The sequence below is a fragment of the Ambystoma mexicanum genome, chromosome 6q (genome assembly GCF_040938575.1).
Source record: "Ambystoma mexicanum isolate Mex_15411 chromosome 6q, UKY_AmexF1_1, whole genome shotgun sequence".
Classification (NCBI taxonomy): Eukaryota; Metazoa; Chordata; class Amphibia; order Caudata; family Ambystomatidae; genus Ambystoma; species Ambystoma mexicanum.
The window spans coordinates 1,615,174,759-1,615,195,171 of record NC_090937.1 but is presented as its reverse complement, the minus strand read 5'-3'; the positions used below and the strand labels follow the sequence as shown (position 1 = coordinate 1,615,195,171).

The 20,413-nt window shown below is 46.2% G+C and overlaps 1 protein-coding gene across 2 annotated transcripts in view; it reads right to left on the bottom strand.

Annotated features, from left to right (window-relative positions):
* The window catches only part of DQX1 (DEAQ-box RNA dependent ATPase 1), a 512,398-nt gene that overhangs the window by 38,953 nt on the left and 453,032 nt on the right, over window positions 1–20,413 (bottom strand). For both annotated transcript variants that reach the window (XM_069632365.1, XM_069632366.1), the window contains exon 10: window positions 12,913–13,103. In XM_069632365.1, the coding sequence (XP_069488466.1) occupies window positions 12,913–13,103 (191 nt within the window). The remainder of the gene's footprint in view (window positions 1–12,912; window positions 13,104–20,413) is intronic.

Genomic DNA, 20,413 nt, shown 5'->3' with positions numbered 1-20,413 from the left:
CCCAATGCTCGTGGAGGAGGCGTAGCTATCATCTATAAATCTTCACTTGACCTTAGACCAGTCACCTCCTCCCCGCTAAAATCTTGTGAACATCTCACAATCAAGCTGCAGACTTCTCCCAAAAGTACAATCTCCATTCACCTAATATACAGGCCCCCAGTTCACCCCGGCTGCTTTGAAGAAGATATCACTTCTCTAATAGCTGAGAATTCTAAACCATCAGCACAAACTATCATCATTGGAGACTTTAACCGTGGGTACAAGGACTCCAACGACCTTCCAGCTTCCTCCCTAGCCAACGCCTTAGCAGAGCATGGCTTCATACAACTTAGCGCTGAACCCACTCATCAGAAAGGTAGAATTATCGACTGGGTTGCTGTGCTAAATTGCAACATTACCTGTAGGGTGGCCCCACCTCTCGTATGGACTGTTCATTATCTCATCTCACTAGATATTAATATCAATAACCTCGAACCCATAAAATCCCCCATTGTACCAGCCTGCCTACCCAGGAATAAGCGCAACATTACTGTCGAATCCCTAATGCCCTTGGTACTTCCAACTCTTAACGCACTTCCGGCCACGGCTGACACGAATTTACTGGTCAACACCTATAATGACTCCATGGCTAAAGTGCGCAAGGGCAAACCCAGAGCACACGTGAACTCTTGGTACACCCCCGAACTCAAGCTATTGAGGAAAAAGAAAGCCAAACTTGAAACACTCTGGAAAACGACACCTTCCACTGAAAATAAAACTAATCTCACCAACACCACGTCCTTATATATAAAAGTGGGATAATACGTGCTAAGAAACACGTCAAGGACATTATACCCCGTAACCATCAGCCCTGCTCACCGTTCACCTACCTGTCCCTTTGGTTCCAGAACTCACCTAGACTGCCCACCGGACCTGCCCACCACAGTACACCAGACTACACTGATGCCCTGGCGCCATATTTCATCACACAGAGGTAACCAATATGCGAACACTGATTACCTGTTACTTCTAACTGTGATACCAGCTGGCCTCTGATAATCTCTTGATAACTGCTCCAAATTTATGCTGCATACCATCTAAACACTACTACCTGTTACATCACCTGCCAAAGACACCTGCTATATGGCCCCTCAGCCACACATGCATAGGCAACTAGTTGCTACTATTCTACATTTGACAGATGCATTTAGCTATTTAACTATACACTGCATCATTGATAGATGTATGTAGCTTGCCTCTTATAATTGCATTTTAGCCTGCCATTACACTGAATTCTTGAAGGTCGCATTTAGCCTGCCTGAAGGCTGCATTTAACCTGCCTCCTATAATTGCATTCTTAGCCTGCCACTACATTGTATTTTGATATTGTAACGTGTTAGTCGTAATCAGCTACCCATGTGGCATCTAGCCTCTGTATGCAGCAAACTCATCCTAGTGCAGCTCCAACACCTGACTCTCACGCACCACTTACAATTAACAAAATGTACATCCCAGGCATCTACTCAGTACTGCTGAGAGTCATTCTCTCCCTTATTAACTCCTTCACTGATCTAAGCTTCACCCTTTGTGTGGCCACCTTAGGCACTACTTCCATATCTTCCAATATGCCTCACCTCACAATTACTCTGCCCTACTCCTCCAGACCATGCAGCCTCCCGGCTAGAAATACCAGGCTACGTGCCAGACTACCCTCGAGCCAGAGACACCACCTAGTCTACACCCACTAGCCACTCCCCAACTATGCATTCGACCACTCTCACCAACCCTCCTTTGGAAGGACCTAAGTACAATCCAACTAACACCAGGTCCAAACATAAGGTGCACAACACAGACCCCAATCCTAATCACACCAAAAGTACTGTCTCGCCTATAAGAGATGCCTTAATCAACGCATGCTCTATAGTAGCCCATGCCACAGACTTAGCAGATCTCATTCTAGCAGAAGACTTCAACTTCATAGCCATTACCGAGTCCTGGCTCCATGCAGCCGCAGGCCCAGCCCTTTCGCTAGCCATCCCCAACGACTACACCATACTCAGAGTGGATAGAACTCAATGTAGAGGTGGTGGCGTGGCCATAATTGCCAAAACGCACCTCAACATCAGACTTGACTCCTCCAGCTACTTCCCATCTTGTGAATCACTCACGGCTAAACTGCCTACCGCCAACTCCCAAACTATATCCATCCACTTGTTCTACAGACCTCCTGGACCCTTAGGCTCTTTCGAGGAAGACCTCACAACTATCCTTACCAACGACCTAAAAAACTCCTCCCAGTGCCTCCTCCTAGGGGACTTCAACTTGGGCCTTAAGGACCCCAAAGACTATCAGGCCACCCTCATCAACAATACCATATCAGAATTAGGCTTCATTCAAATAGTGCTCACCCCCACCCACAACAAAGGGAGAATACTTGACTTGGTTGCTGACTATAACTGTGTAGCCTCCATCTCAGCTAACTCCCCACAACCATGGTCTGACCACCATCTCCTATCCTTCGCCCTTGAAGCCCAAAGTCCCATCATCAACAATGTGTTAGCCTCAGCTAGTTTTGTTGAACACGGTGGACTATGATGAAGACTGCGAAAGACAACTGAGAGACATCAATACATGCACCATTAGAAAATGACCCAACAGCAGAAATTAAAGAAAATCTGGGGATCCTTCTAGGTAAAGCAGAGGAACTTGAGTGGATAAACCATCACACGAAAAAATTCTTGACGAATTCTTACCCACGGGTACCACACTTTTATACTCTCCCAAAGGTACACAAAGACTCAGTCAAACCGCCAGGTAGACCAATTGTTGCAGGGACAAACAGCATCCTAGAACCTCTTGGTAAATATGTGGACTACTTCCTACAACTTTTTATTAAAAAAACAAGTACATGCATCCGAGACTCTACACACTTTTTGCAACACCTGAATTCAATACCATTTGACTCCCAAAACATTTGCTTTACAATTGACGTTAAGAGTTTGTATACGTCAATCCCACACGATCTGGGTAATGAAGCAGTGGAATGGATACTTCTGAAGGCAGAGGAGATAAGAGCTCAAAAAGAATTCATAATGGCACTGCTGGAATTCATCAGCAACAAATCATACTTTAGATACAAAGATAATTACTATCTATAGGTGGCTGGCACAGCTATGGGGGCCACCATGGCCCCTTCGTATGCAAACTCATTCATGCACACATTTGAAACCGAAAATGTTTTACTTAACCAACGGTGGCAACAACATCTGGGTATCTGGATAAGATACATCGATGACATCTTTGGGGTATGGAAAGGGAGTGAACAAGAACTACTTGAATTCTTTGATTACCTAAACAGTAAGGACACAAGACTACAGTTTACACATGAATACTCTCGTGAAAGTATACACTTTCTGGATGTACAAATCAGAATAACCGACACAGGATACCAGACCACCATCTTTCGAAAGCCTACAGATAGGAATAATCTACTCCAACGACTAAGCTTTCACCAACCAAGCCTCATCAAAAATGTACCATACAGACAGATGCTTCATGTAAAAAGACTAGTGAGTGACCCTGTAGAGTACGAAAAAGAAGTCAAAGAAATGGGTAAGAAATTTCTGGACCGTGGATACATGAAAGAAGAAGTGACAGCAGCAGAAATACGCATAGCAACTCAGAAAAGGGAAGATCTATTGAGAACTAGAACCAAGAAGGAAGACAAACCCCCCCTAGTATTCGTATCCAAGCACTCAAGACAGAGTAACCGCATTAAAACCATCATTAAAAAACACTGCAACACAGTCACCTGCGACCAACGTGTAGAACATTTATTCAAAGAGGTCCCAACATTCGCTTATCAACGGAGTCATAATTGGAAAGATAAACTTGTAAAGACCAGACCAGCACAAAAGAAGAAAGCCACCAAGAGAATAGGTACTTTTCCTAGCCTAAATTGTAGCAATTGCGGCTACATCATGAAAGGTGATTCTTTGAAACATCCGTATACAGGAGAAAATATAAAACTAAAAAGCTTTGGAACATGTGACTTCCAAAACGTGATATATACCATAAAATGTCTCTGTGGCTTGCATTATGTCGGACAAACTGTAAGAACGGCTAAAACAAGATGGAACGAACATAGATCCTGTATATATAACAACAAAACTTCGGCTGTGGCAAGACATTGGCATGACAAAAAACAACTTGGCACAGATTCGATTTGCTAACCTAGAAATAGTGGAAAAGAGAGATCCACATGAAAACTTTCAGAAAACAATGGATCAATGAGAAACTTTCTGGATAGATTGTTTGAGTTCCCTGATTCCTAAAGGAATGAACGAGGAGATTAACTTCATGTGTTTTTTGTAATCAAACATTCATGATTGCGTTATGAACTCCCACAGCAGCCATCGTAATGGCCAACCAGGTCTGGAGCCCAGACATCAACAAATGAAACGGACGTAATTTGACACTTGGAATTACATTTATTTCTAATTTAACTAACACCATGTACTAGATTGTCTAAAACATTGTTTGGGTGAAGGTTTTCTGCTTGTCCTTTCAGACAAAAAATCCTACGTGACGTTTTATTGTAAACGCTACAGTTCTATGTCTGTACATTTACACTTGTGCCTGTTTTAATTAAGACCTTTTGTTTGAAACCCGCAAATGAAGAACAAAAATACAACACATAGTAAGCTAATGATAGTTAGCTTTGTACATAACCTGTAAGCATTAGCCAGTAGAGGTAGCGATACCTGGCTATCCGAAATAATGAGAAATTTAAAACAGCACAAATTATACAACACCTATTACACTTATAACATGCATTTACGCTACAATGCAAACGCATTCACAGTAACATTCCGAAACTAATGTCAATCACACGAGAACGGCGCTGACAGCTTGGCAACACATAGCGTTTCAGGAGTTGTCATGGAGACATCCCCGCCCCCGGGTAATCACCCCGGGGGTGGGACGCGAGGCATACGTGCTCCGGCATACCTGTCGGACCTCGGCACCTCGACTCCGTCTCCAAGGCAACGTTTAAATAGAACTAAGAGACATGCGCATGCATGTCTCTCTGCAGAAGGCAGAACAACGCAGGAACTGAAGTTAAACGTCGGAGAACATTCGCCGCTTTGATTCATACAATCACTAAAGACATGTTAGAACGGCTGTCTAATAGCCTGTTTCTTTCACAGAGACACCATTAACATATGCGTTTCACCACGCATTTGCAACACACGTGGCTGGAGCCGTGAGGGTTGCAAAATAAAAGCCTTTGGGGCTTACCAGATTTGACAGAGAGAGCGTATTGAAAGTGATCAGGTAGGACACTCTTCTGTCCTTAAACTGCGTACATAGAGTTTTGTAACGCTGATACTAAATGATAATTTCTGTTTTTCATTTATTTTTTCTGGCGTACCAATTGAATACTCGTGGGACAAACAAAATGGTATGTGTGAATTTGTTTATGTATTGTATACAAACCATTTAATGAACTTGTATTGACAAATGTATGACTATGCGTAGCTTGATGATGTAATCAAGAGCCTATACACAGCCCTGATGAAGGTTTTCACCGAAATGCATTGGCTAAATGTATATTGATGGCAAAATATGATCGCCCAACAGATCACATTCAGAATAAATCTAATTAGAAAAACAGGGATGTGAATAAAACATTCCTGGCCAAAACTGCACGGATCTAACTGCGGCTTTGATTTTATTAGAACATTGGATATAAATACTTTGGGAACTTGCAGCCCTCTCTAGGGGCCAACTGAGAAGCACCAGTTATAATAAGGCAAAGTTGCCTTGTTTTCTTTTGTTTGTAGCCTCAGCTATCCCCACAAGTAGTAAGAAAATATTACAGTGGAAAAACGAATCCCATTCATCTTACCGACTCTGAACCAACTCCCAGCCACCTCCACCCCTCATGACCTTGTAGAAGGCTACAACAAAATCCTGAGCTCAGCCCTGGACTTCATTGCACTGTTAAAGATTAGAAAATGTAAGCCGAAAAAACACCTGAACTCCTGGTTCTCCCCTCACCTCAAAGCCCTTAGACTCGAGAAACGCAAAAAGGAACAAGTCTGGAGACAATCTCCAAAATAACAGCCACCTACAAAAATGCAATCATAGCTGCCAAACAAGAATCCTACAACCAGAGAATAATACAAGCCGATTCCAGCACCAAATAATTATTCACTATTATCAAAGAACTGGAAACACCTATTCTAACTCCAGATACATGCCTTAAAGACAAACAATGGTGCACTAGTGTCCAAAACGCCATGTCTTATAAAGGGGCAGGCCTCTAAATTAAAATTAACAAAAAGAAAGACTCCCTAACCAAATTGACGAACTCCTATAACACAGCCCCTAGGCCCACACCCCAACACGCTAGGCTTAACAACCCTTTTATCCGCTTCAGCTTCTCCAAAGTCTCCACCTTAGAAGTGGAAAAAATTATTCTCAGCCTTAAACCATCAAACTGCAAGGGTGACCCCTGCCCTTCACAAATCATCAAAGATGCGGCTAGACACCTCTCTCCATTCGTTACCAAACTCATTAACGCCTCCTTCTTCTCAGGTACCATCCCCAGTAACCTTAAAGAGTCCTGGGTCCTCCCCCTTTTCAAAAAACCCTCTCTTGACCCCTCTATACCCACTTACTACAGGCCTACTACCACTGTGCCTTTCTTGCTCAAAATCGTAGACAAGACAGCATACTTACAAATACAAAAATATCTTGAACAAAACCACCTCCTGGGCATCCGGCAATCAGGCTTCAGACCCCAACACGGGACAGAAACGGCCCTTATCGATCTGAAGGCTCAATTTGACACTCGGAGATAATGGGAAAACTGCCTTACTGCTCCTCCTAGACCTCTCGCCAGAATTTGATATCGTAGATCATAAAACTCTATGCAACCATCTGGACTCAGCCGTCCACAAAGCCATCGGTTGGATCGAGTCTTTCCTAAGCAATAGATCTATGCGTGTCTTCTCCACCTCTGCCGCCGCAGACCCCATCCCAATCACTTGTGGAGTCCCTCCGGGATCTTGTGTCTCCTCCACACTGTACAACGTGTTCACAAAGCCTCTGTTTGATGATCTCGACGACCTGGATATCACCTACACAAACTATGCCGATGATACCCAGATCCTCATCCCGTTGACGGGAGATAACAACCATGATTTGGCCTTGGTGAACAGGGTGTACCTCATCATCCAGGCATGGATGGCCTCTCAGTCTATGCCTGAATGATGACAAGACTGAACTCATCATCCTTGGCTCCACTCCCAACATTACCAAATTGGACAATAAATACACCAGCTTCATCATTGACGGGAACTCAATCACAGTAGCCAAAGAAGTGAAAACTTTAGGAATATACATCGATTCCTCCCTCTCCTTCCACAAACAGGTCAGCTCTATGGCATCCTCCACGGCTCACACCTGCAAGTTAATAAGAGCAGCCAAACCATTCCTATCCTCACAGAGCCGCATCACTCTAGCCAGAGCCCTTCTACTATCAAAACTGGACTACTGTAACGCCCTCTATGTAGGAGTCAACAAACAGGTCACCAACAAAATCCAGATGTTGCAAAACAACGCTCTCAGAGCAGCGTTCAGCATCTCGTTCAGCATCTCTAAGAGAGAACATATTTCCAATATCAGGAGACCTCATAACTAGCTCACCACCACAGACAAAATCTTGCTAAAAGTAGCCTCCCTAACTCATAAATGCCTCAACAATGCTGCCCCCGCTACCTAATTGACAGACTACACAGATACACACCTAACAGACCCACCAGAACCTCTAATGCAAATCTGCTCACAGTTCCGAGGTTCAAACGATCCAAAATGGGCGGCAACAATTTTCAGGTGAAAGCAGCCCAACATTGGAACTCCCTACCACCCTCCTTAAGGATTCCTCAATCCTATACCCACTTCAGAGATAACTACATAACTACATCCATTGGTTAAAACTCAATGACTGCTAATTGACTGCCTAACCTATCATGCTACTGTATACCATACTGTAAATATGTATATTCTTAAACTTTATATCACTGCCTCTATTGTAACTGTTTTAACCTATATTCTTCACTGTAAATACTGTACAGCACTGTAACTAAGCGGAGAATATTCTTGTGTACTCCTGCGCCCTCTTACCCTCGGGTCCGGTGCGCAATATAAGTGAATAAACAAACAAACAAACAAGCCTACAACGTTAGGATAAACCAGGCAGGTTCCAGCACCAGAGAATTATTCAACATTCTAAAAGGAATTAGAAAACCCCAACCCGCCAGTAGATACTTGTACGAAGGACAAACCTTGGTGCACTAGCATCCAGAATGCCCTAGCCAACAAAATCACAGGGCTCCAAACCGAAATAGAGTCCAAAAGACAACAACTTACTTGTATCAAGGCTATCAGCCCCAGTACTCATCCTACCACCGATACTAATTCAGGTTTCACATTCAAGAAGGTAACTATACCTGAAGTATAAAAAATTATAGCCTCTCTGAAACCTTCCAACTGTAAAGGAGATAGTTGTCTGGCCCAGATTATAAAAGCAGCAGCCAGAGATCTATCCCCTTTCATCACTAAACTTATAAACCTATCTTTCTTCCAACTCATTCCCTAGCAACCTGAAACAATCGTGGGTTCTCCCACTTCTAAAAAAAACAAACACTAGACCCGGCCATACCCACTAACTACAGACCCATCAACACCGTCCCATTCCTGCTAAAAATCTGGCTTTAGACCCCAACATGGAACCGAAACGGCCCTTGTCAGCCTCAAAAGCCAGATTGATGAACTTAAAGATAAAGACTGCCATCCTACTTCTGTTCGATCTCTCAGCAGCCTTCGACCTGGTTGACCACAGAATTCTCTGCAACCACCTATCATCAGCAGCTCACTTCTCCTCCCCTGCTGTCACGTGGATTCAATCCTTCCTCTCTAACAGAACCATGAGGGTCTTCTCACCTGCAGCAGTAGCTGACCCCATCCCAATCACATGTGGTGTCCCACAAGGCTCCTGTGTTTCACACACTTTGTATAACATCTTTACAAAGCCTCTCTTTGACAAACTGGACCATCTGGGTGTCACCTACACTAATTATGCAGGTGACACCCAGATACTCCTTACCCTCTCAGGCAACTACAACGCCGACGTTACCCGTATCAACAAAATCTTTACCATCATTCAGGCATGGATGGCCACACACAGCCTCTGCCTGAATGATGAGAAAACCAAACTCCTCTTTGTCGGCTCTCACAACAACCTGCTGAAACTCAGCCCGAATTACACTAGTATCATCATCGATGGAAACTCTATTCCCATTGTTAAAAGCATAAAAACTCTAGGTTTCTACCTTGATGCCAATACCAACCTTTCTAAACAAATGAACATGACTGCCTCAGCCACTGCCTACCCAGGTAAGCTAATCAGAGCCTGTAGACCCTTCTTGTCCTCCAACAGCTGCCTCATACTGGCTAGAGCCCTTAAAGAGTCCAAACGGGACTATTGCAACAGTCTTTACCCAGGTGCCAACCAATCCATAATTAACAAACTGCAGGTACTCCAAAACAACGCTTTTACGAGCAGCATTAAACATTTCCAGGCGAGAGCACATCTCTACCATTAGAAAATCATGCAAATGGCTCTCCATACAACCAAAGAAATAGACCTAAAAACCATCTGCCTCACATATAAAGCCTTGAACCACCAAGCCCCCCTTATCTCACCAACAAGAGTACCTTGAAACCTGCCACGAGAATCACAAGATCCACTAACACCCTATGCCTAATGGTGTGAAGATTCACACTAAAAGGAGCGGCAGGAACTAGCTTCTCGGTCCTTGCCTCCTAACTGTGGAACACTCTACCATTGAACATCAAATCCATCTGTATCTTTCAATCATTCAGAAAACACGTCATCTCATGGCTACTGAATAATAACTAACACTTCTCTCCCATACCCCCCTTTTTCTTCCTCCGCTCGACATTCTTGCCCTGTATTTTAATGTGATGTATAACCTGTAAAATGTACTTTGAACTTGTTGCACAACTTGCAAAATGTATAAAATGTATTCTGTAACCACCTACCTAAGCGCCCTCTTACCTCCGGGTCTGGGGCGCTATATAAATAAATAAACAAACAATCCTTTCATGGGGCAGAATCAGAGACTTTCGAAAACGCAGGCTCCTCCTAAACGCGACCACTCTGTTCTTTAGCCCCTCTCTGTATTTCTTGTGCTTTTTTTCCCTTTGAATCTTTGAACTTCAGGTGCTTCCTGCACCACTTTTTATCTCTGTGTTTCTTTCACTTTGTCGTGCCTCTCTGCACACTTCTGTCACTTTTCTGTCCACTTGTTTCCTCCTTTTGGGTTGTTTGCACCCTTTTCTTGCTTCCATCTCTCTTTCAATGTCTTTACTCTGGGCTTTGCTTTATTTCTGCACCGCTAGAATGCTCTCTCCTTGCCACTTTAATTGTTCCTTCTTTCTTACCTTCTGTCCTTTTATGCTTTACCTTTCGCTTTTCCGCTCCGTCCCGCTTTACAAAACCTTGTCTTTTTCCCTTTCCGCTCCAGCCAACCGCACGCTCGCGAGTTACTCTCTCACTAGTTTGAAACTCACTGGGTAGCGTAGTGCTTGCGAGCGGTCTTTCCTGGGTGCATCGGGTTGAGGTCAGGGTCTCACCACCTGCACCTCAGACACCCTTTTGACTGGCACACATACCAAGGAAACCCTAGCCACACTGCAGCCCCTCACCAACATCGGACCAGCGTCTAAGCACGCCGTTCTCCTCCGGATCCTCCAGGCTTCTCTTCCTGCAGCTCCATGGCTCCTCTGGTCCAGTCAGCATCCCCAGATCGCTCATACTCTTTGGCAGAACCACACCTTTTATACTGGTGTAGAGTCAAGTGGAGTAAGGTGTGAATAGTCATAATAAGGTCCCCGACTATTAGTGGGACAATTCAAACGTGTTACATGGTGGGCCTCACTTTGTATTCCTATGTTGTTTCTATGGGTAATCCTCATCGCTCCTGCTTGTCACTTCTTCGTCCCAGTACTTATTGGAAATGGGGAGTGATTCGAAATACCCCATTAAAGCTGAGGGAGAGTGGGTTGGTGTATTATGAGGAAAGACGGAATACCATGTGTCGCCCTTGGGTATTGTCTTTCCTATCCCCGGTGACCGTCCACTCCGGTGATCCTCCCTCACATGTCCACCCCCAGAGTCGGAATCCAAAAGCGATGGCCCTTCCCTGGCCACCAGAAAGGAAGATTCTGGGGTAGTAGCTGGGAGAATACCTTCAGCACAACACCCGGGAGAGGGCAGAATGTGAATCAGCTCCCCTGCCGAGGACCCCAGAACAGCAGATTGAAGTCTGGAGTGGAAACATTTAGCATTCGAAAAGGCCTTCTCACCAAACTGCTCTAGCCTAGAAGCTGTGTCATTGCCCTTATCCCAACCCTCCCCCCGACTATGACAGGAACCCCCAATGTGAGAGACTGGCTCTCTTGAGATCTGAGGCCGTCCCACCAGGGGGAAGGAGCCGGCAGTGCAGTTGAGATAGAATGGGACCATCAGGACCAGAAGAGTAGGTACTACCTACCTTACCAGCATTTTAAAATCTTGCAGCCATCATAGGTTAGGTAGGTTCCTTTCCAAATATTTTAACAGGAGAGAACCAGAGAAGGCATGGAGCATTAACTCATATCTGCGCAATCAATGCACGGGTAGCCACAGGGACTGGAGGGTCAAAAGAAAGTAAGAGAGTGAATATACTGTGCTACAATATCTGACAGTAAAGCCCATGTCACATGGGAAAACACCAGAACCAAACATGGATTATTGATGTGTTTCACCACCTAACATTCAGTGGAGATAGCAGTATAGATGATTCCAATGTGGCCCAGTGCTTTTCTATAGCACCCCCAGTGCAGTGATTTTGGTACAGAAGCTGTGCCACCACCTCACACCTTTAGTTGGCAGCTGAGCTTTTGTTTTCATCTTGCCCAAACACATAAGAAGGATAAATCGCAGGCATTCTTGGGAATATTCCCTAATTGTTTTACATGGGTTTGAAATCGTTACCACCTGGGCTTTGGGTGAACGTGCAAAAGCAAGCCTTTTCGGTAACACTTCCAGAAATCAGAAACCCAAATGCAAATCTCAGAAAAAAGGTCAGCACCTCAGGGTAGACTCCCGGAGAAAACATTACCATCAGATTGTCCGGAAGGAACAGGTTACTGGGACTCGGTAGATATGAAAAAAGGAGGTTCACTCTTTCTTTTTTGCAACACAATTAGTGAACTACAGAGGAGCTGCACCACTTAAGACCACCATGCAGCGTAGAAGTCTGGTCTCAATCCGATGGGACTTACAACTGGTGGAGCCAAGCCAATGATGACTGTGCCATGGCACTGCGGACAGATTGTGTGGATCTGCATCATAGAATTATACAGGGCAGCACAGGTCTAGTAAAGAGCCATTCCAGGCTTAAATGGCTGAAACAAGGACATCAGTGAAGCAGAGGGAGAAAGCCCCACTACGTACAAATTCAAAGCAATTGAATAGTGATGTGTTCAATTAAAAACACAAATTGCTGCACAAATCTTCAAGTCTGTTACAACATAGAGAGAGAGAGGTTATAGTGTTGAAGGCAGTACCTGCTAAAGGTGCATGAGGCAGGCACAGGGGTGAAGTCTCACCTTACGCATAGCTGCTTCTGCTTTTTTATGCTTTGCAAGAAATGCTCTTTTCTTGTAACAAATAGAGGGTACAGCCAAACACAGTAATGATATGCCAGGGTTGCTTGAAGTCTACGTAAAGGAAAGGTGAGATATCTTCCAGAGCCTACACGCAGACACCATTTACCGAAAAGTATTTTCACGCACCTTTAGAAAGTAGCCGGATATCAAGGCCCTTTTCACATTCTGGATGTTCTCAGCCGTGCCGAATGCTGGTGGGGAGATGGGCAACTCTATCCGCTGCATTACCTCGAGAAGTTCTGCCCTTACAACGTCTGCAAGCTTCAAGGCAGAGTAGCTTAGGAAGTTCTTAGCACACCAAGCCTCGTCATCATGGTCTGCAAAGAGGAGACAAGGTTATTCAGAAATGTGCCTTCAGAAATATTATTGTATCAAAAGTCCCAAGCATATTCGTCTCAATTACTGTATAGAAATAAGGGTTAGGACGTAATATCTATATCTTATGAGTCAGTTGAAAAATCGTAGGAAAGCCAAGGCACTCTTGACGATCGGACTGATGCAATAGTTCTCGCAGAGGTATGCAGGATATAGCCTCTTAGGGATCATTCAGGCATACAAGCAAACATTGGGTGCAGGGATGACCTATGCATTGGAAACAGCGTATGGTTTCCAAGAGTCCTGGGTTAAGAAACTCTAGGGTTAGATCTGGCGCCAAATACTAGGCATATCGCAAGAGATTCCAACTGAAGCCATCAGGTTGGAGTTCGGCCCTTGTGCATTGACCTCTACAATTAAATGAAGCAGAGGGAGTTTGTTCATTAAAATAATACATCAGAGGGTACGTCTATCATAACAATGCTGAGAGAGGCCACTGAGGAGAGATCCTGCTGCCCTCTGCAAGAATTCAAGAACATGAAGGAAATATTTGTTGTGCAATTGCGTGGTGGCCTCATTGGGAAAAGGACTGTGTCTCCCTACTGCAGGCGAGGAATCATGAGCACGTTGGCAAGAATGGCGTTTAGCTTTATGAAACCACAGGGCTATCTATGACAATTTCCCTCGCCAAGGTAGAGGAGAATCTTCATGTTCATCAGATTAAATAATCTAAGGGTAGGAGCGGTTTGTGGAACTTGGTATGACTGAAAGGTTTTGCAGACTCCAAGTGTGTAGAAAATCAAGAAACAATGTTTTGACAAGCTGCAACAACAAGCTAGAAACATACTTCTGTTACTATGGTGATCACGCAGAAGATATACATGAAATTAGGAGGGAAGACTTGGCTGCAGTGTTTATCGAGACGTAGACTATCCTGAGCGTTAGCAGTAATTTGAGTTTGGTTGGTGGCAGCAAAGAAACTGGACACTATGCCACTATTTACAGACTAACTGGTATCTAAATAAGTCTCAATGTTATTAGGTCCAGAGCCTCAATTTATTTGGATTACGGCACCTACATGGTAATCAAGTCATGAAACAATAATGAGGAGGCACCCAACAGGTAGGGGCCGTCAGAGGAAATATATCTACTGTATTCGCACTTGCACTTTAATGGCCTGTTTATATATGTAGCTGTTTTTATGTATGTATAATGTGTTTTATTATTGATATCATTTTTAGGTTTGTATGATGGTGTTAAAAGTTGTAATAACGAAAACACTAATACAAATAAAATATACATATAGAAATAAGAAGTGTGCTGACGGGAGGAGCAGTTCAGCCTTACACTAACAGCAAATCTACAGCCCCCGTTTGTCAGGGGATTGGCATGCAGTTTAGGATCAAAGGCGTAGACAGTGTGGGGCCTGAGCGGGCAAGGGACACCCCAAATCTGTAAATACCTACTCAGTAGCGCAGTGTGGGCATTTACAGATGCTACTGTCACTGCGGGGGGCCCAGCTACCTTAGCTTCAGGCTCCACTTGTTAGACAATGCGGGCTACGCCCCGGTTTACGAGGAACGCAATTGGACATATTGCTCGGTATCCAGTAATTTTACCGAATCGAAAAGAGAAAAAAATAATAACTAAACAATAATAATGAAAACATATTGAATTTTAAAAAAAAAGTCAAAATGCTTTATTCAGCAATTTTGCCATTAGCGTAAAATGTTTTTGTTTTGTTTTTAAAGCGATGCTGCAGAAATCTCATACCATGAATCCAGGACGAAGCTAGCATTGCAATGTGCATCGGCGTATCATAAAATCCAATTACATACTACATAAAAATCAGTTACACAACAAGAGTTTCCTACAAAGCCCCAAGCACAGTGAACAAATCTGGCAACAAAATATATATCATTTAAAATTAATATGCCCGATTGGCATAGGGCAACTGCACCCACAGTATTTAGACGTGTTTATTCCTAAATAGCGGGATCAAATACATTCTCAAATCATTATAACTTTCACAGAAGTAGAGTAGGAAGTGCACAACGGACTCAGGGGCCATACAACAGGCTGGGAAAACTTCAGGGTTGCCATCCCTCCAGCTGCGTTTGAAAGTCGCGACCCGGAGGGTGCGTGCCAATCCTGAATGTAATAAATAGGGTACGTGCATAGGCAGAGTTATTAGGTCTAAATTTCACGACCCAAATAATCCAGCCCCGATTTCAATCTCAAGCACTGGCTTCGGAAGTGTTCCTGATTCTCCCATTTAGCAAGTCACTGGACATCTCTTTTGACATTGCATGGCATATTCTGGGAATTCTTCCAGAGTTCGTCTAGACCCTCCGAGCCCAGTTTTACGTGGGTAGGCCATTAAAGAGATCGACCTCCCGGCGGGCTCAGCAAGTCAAAGAGATCCTCTTGGTACTCTCCCAGCTCCGGTGATCCCCAAAGCCGCACACAGTAGAAGGCAAGTTTCCAGGCCAATTGGTGGGTCATGGGTTCAAGGCCATCAGTATTGGTGCACACAGTGAATTACATGGTAGCCTAAGTAATTCTTTGAGGAATTTATTGTCAGTCATGCCCAGTTTAGGAACCATTACATTGGGCCCGTATTTCAGCTTCATACAAAACTGCTGATGTGAACTGGATCGTGTAAATGTCAATGGCGGGTAAAACCGCTTGTTCACCATGAGGTACAAAAAAAATTCGAAGGCCACTATTGTTCTTTTCCAGAATAGACTGCGACCAGCTGGATTCACCAGCCCATGGCCCAGTGCCGGAGAATCGTACCCCCAAGTAGTCGTAGTACTGGACTTGTTCCAAGACAGTCCCCTCAACTTCTAGACCCAGGGTCTTAACCCTAGATCTCAGTGGCCTAAACACCATCACCTTGGTCTTGGTTCTATTGAGGGTTTGTCCTAGTTGCAAGCACTTACTAGCTAAGCACTCCAGAGCCTGCATAAGCCCTACGGGTGACGTAGATGACAGAACTGAGTCATCCGTGAAGAATAGGGTAACCATCAGCACCAATTTTCGGTGAATCTAAGTTGCCCCACTCACATTCCACCATCAGGCTGGTGATAATCTCGTTTATATATAAGCACAACAGAAGCGGGGCAAGGACACAGCCTTGCTGCACGCCTCGGTCTATGGAAAACTGGTCCGTGATTTCTCTTAACGGGCCCCATCTCACAGTTGCTGTGTTATTACAATAAAGTTGGATAATGATCGATACCAACTGGCAATACACCCCCCTATTCAGCAGGACCTGCCATAACTTTGCCCTGAGTACACTGTCAAAAGCAGTTTGTAGATCTATAAATACTGCATAAACAATTTTTTTTTCCAGTACAGTGTACCTTTGCAGAATATGGATAGGCAGAAGCACTGCTCTACTGCGCGTACCCCTTTCTGGAACACAGCCTGAAGATGCGAAATAAGGCCCCTCGCCATCACCCAGCACTAGAGTTGATGTTGTATCACTTTGACAAACAATTCCCCAAATCCCGCAGGGGAAGCAAGGGCGCAAGGTTGTTGTGCACCCGCAGGGGGTGTTAGGAGAACAGGAGGGCTCCACGCGCTGAAGAGGAGAACCTGAATCGAGAAAACGTATCAAGGTGAGGAGCATGAGAAGAGTGGGGGGGCTATCTGAACTGCAACAGGCTTCCCCCTCTGATGCAATCAAATTTCCCGATTTGCTCCCCTCACCCACATCCAGCTATTAAATCGTGATTCCTTGGCCGCTAGGGCTGGTTTAGCTGCCATGGCCACGAAAGCAGTGTTCACTGAGGTTGTTGCTAACCCCCAACCCTCTTTAACCACCAAGATCTCCTTTTGCGCCAGTGGCACACAAGAGAAGAACTCTGACTGAAGCAGAGGCCAAGGGACCCCCAAACTCAAGTCCTACCCCAGGTCCCCGAAACATATGCAAATAAAGCCAGGAACCATGGCTACATCATGTTAACAGGGGATGCATATAACCTGATCAAAGAAATCAACTTCTTGGGAGGTGCCCCAATCCTTGAGGGGTTCGATGGACTCACTGCGGAGAGGGCAGCCCTGCACGCGATGGCAAAGGTGATATTGCAGCACATTGGGTTGGCACAGGCACTAAGGCCCTGAATGAACCAGCGGGGTTCACTGCATTACCTGTTGCCCCTCATTTGGAACTCCAGGTCCAAGGTGAAACTATTTGGGATATGGCCTCCCTGCTGAGCCACAAACATTTTTCTCATTTACCCATGGAAGCATCGGATCACACCCACCAATCACCTTCAGTCGAGGCTCCCACGACCATATGTCAATCCCAGAAAAATCACCTTGAGTCTCCTGTGAATAAAGCCCAGGGGATGTGTACCAACAACCTCGCTATCGCCACCAACCAATTTCTCTTAAGCAGCTTGACCAAGGGTTTCAATGCCAGCACCCCTTTGAATCCAATCCGAGACCCCCTAACCCACCTGTTTGCAAACAGCAAACACGAGCTGAGGACCCTGCCCCCTATGAGCGGGCAACCTCCACTATCACGGAGTGCCCACACACACACGCCCACCAAATAATAGAAGTAGAAGGTCTTCCGGGTGCTAAGTCCCCTTCCACAGCCTTCACTGGGCTACCCAACACCCATACCCCAGCAACATTTCCTGAGGACATAGCATGGGGCTGCATGGCTCTCAGGTTCTTGTTGAGCTGGGGGTCCATTAAAAAATGGTTTCTATTAATCTTCGAAAACACAAGAGTTGCAGGAAGCAGCATACCAGGGCAGCATATCCAAGGAGTCCAGGCAGAGGTCCAGAAATGACAGTGGAACACCCTAGTGGTGACCCCATGATAGAGGGAACAGCGCCCGCAAAAGAGGCCAGGGGTCAGCCGATCCAGCCTGCCGTAGGGTGCAACAGAGTGCTCATGGGTGAAACTGCTCTTGGCACTAACCTTTCCAGCGCCAGTCGCTAGGCCATTCCTAGGGATCTTTATGCCGGGAGTGCCCGCGGGGTGCACAATCAAGGGGGGTTCCATGTCAAGCAAGGAGGGGCGAAAGCAATCGGCCGCAGAGTATTCCCCACACTTGGCAACCAGAACCAAATCCCACCCACAGGTCTCAAAACCTCAACTTGCCCATGGCAAAAGTATGGAGCGTACACATCTGAGGAGGCCACAACGAACAGGGGTGGTGTTCTTACACAGGATCCCCAAATACCCCAATGGCCAGCCAGAAACTAGAGACTCCGTCACAAAAAAGTGCACTCATTCGCTGAGATCAGTACTTTGTTGCTGCTTTATAACAAGGGAGGACATTACAAGCTGCATGAGACTAGGTTCTAACAAGTATAGCATATACAATTTAATCCACATAGACCTCAGGGACCATAGGATGGCCACCGAACTAACGCGTCCCCTCACTTCAAGATTGATCACCCTCATGGATCAATGCTCCCAATGAGCCCCAGTTTTTCATGCTCTCTGGTGCCAACAGGGGCCCACTGGGGAAAAGACAGGTGCTGCCCACTAACAGTCATTGGAGCATCCCTCAGGGCCAGACAAGCAGTGTTCTTTCCGAAGATTAAGGGGGTAATTCATAGAATTCAGCGCCCAAGTGGCGCACGCGGCTGGCGCACATTGTGCGCGTGCGACAGTCTGCGCCAGCCGCGTGCGCCAAAATCCATTTCCGCGCACAGTGTATTCATGGATTTCAACATCCATTACCAGCCGTGGTGCAGAGTGGCGCAGCGATCCTGCAGCAGTGCCAGTTACGTCCCCAAACCCCTCCCCATGCGCCATGATCAGCGCGCAAATCCCGTACAAGCGCACAGGCCCCCCAACCACGAAAACACCTGTAAAACTCCCCGTGCACCCGTCCGAATACACGTACACCCCTGCACGTGGAGTTTGACATGCGATTGGCCCTGTGCGAGCGGGGTACGTGTATTTTGGGGGTGCGTAGGAAGTTGCACACGCGATTGGTCCTGTGCGAGCGGGGTACGTGTATTTCGGAGGTGCGTGGGAAGTTGCACACGCGATTGGCCCTGTGCGAGCGGGGTACGTGTATTTCGGGGGTGCCCGGGCAGTTTCACAAGCGATTGGTCCTGTGCGAGCGGGGTACGTGTATTTCGGGGGTGCGTGGGAAGTTTCACACGTGATTGGGCCTGTGCGAGCGAGGTACGCGTATTTAGGGGGTGCGCGGGAAGTTTCAAATGTGAATTGGCAGTGTGGGTCCTCCCAGGTGTGCACTCTACACCCTCCACGGCCCCTGCAGGCAGCCCACACCACAGTGGACTACCCTGCACCCCTGGTCATGTCCCGCAGGCAGCCCATCCACCATGGGCATGCCCCCCCAGCCAGGCCATATGTCACCTTGCACTAGTGATCACCAACTCATGTCCCCCTGCACCCCCACCCCCCAGCAGTGAGGGGCACCTGCCAGCAGGCCCCCACTCATGTCCCCCTGCACCCCCACCCCCAGCAGTGAGGGGCACCTGCCAGCAGGCCCCCACTCATGTCCCCCTGCACCCCCACCCCCCAGCAGTGAGGGGGCACCTGCCAGCAGGCCCCCACTCATGTCCCCCTGCACCCCCACCCCCCAGCAGTGAGGGGCACCTGCCAGCAGGCCCCCACTCATGTCCCCCTGCACCCTGCAACCCAACCCCAGCAGTGAGGGGTACCTGCCAGCAGGCCCTCACTCATGTCCCACTCATGTCCCCTTCACCCCCACCCCCAGCAGTGAGGGGCACTTGCCAGCAGGCCCCCAATCATGTCCCCATGCATCCCCACCCCCCCAGCAGTGAGGGGCACCTGCCAGCAGGCCCCCACTCATGTCCCCCTGCACCCCCACCCCCCAGCAGTGAGGGGCACCTGCCAGCAGGCCCCCACTCATGTCCCAATTATGTCCCCCCCCACATGACATAAAGATGCACTATCATGGCCCACTTCTACACCAAAATACCACAGCACGCCACCCTTGAGACGCAATGATTTCCCAATCCACCCCACACTGACATGCCTATCTCAAGACACAAACCAAAAGTCAACTATGTAAATCAACACATGTCCGTCACACACACACACTGGTTGGCATTGATAGTGTAAACCCACATTTTCACATGCATGAACCCAATGAGCGAATTACACACATGGAAGTAAAATATCAAAATGTATTGTGGACAAAAATAACGCAATGAAATGAAAGCATAAACAAATAGCAAACTTGAAATGAAAAGCATGTCCAAAAGATGAGTAAATGAAAAGTATAACCAATCCAAAGAAATCCAAAAGAAAATTGTCCAAACTCTCCCTCCACCAAAGCAAA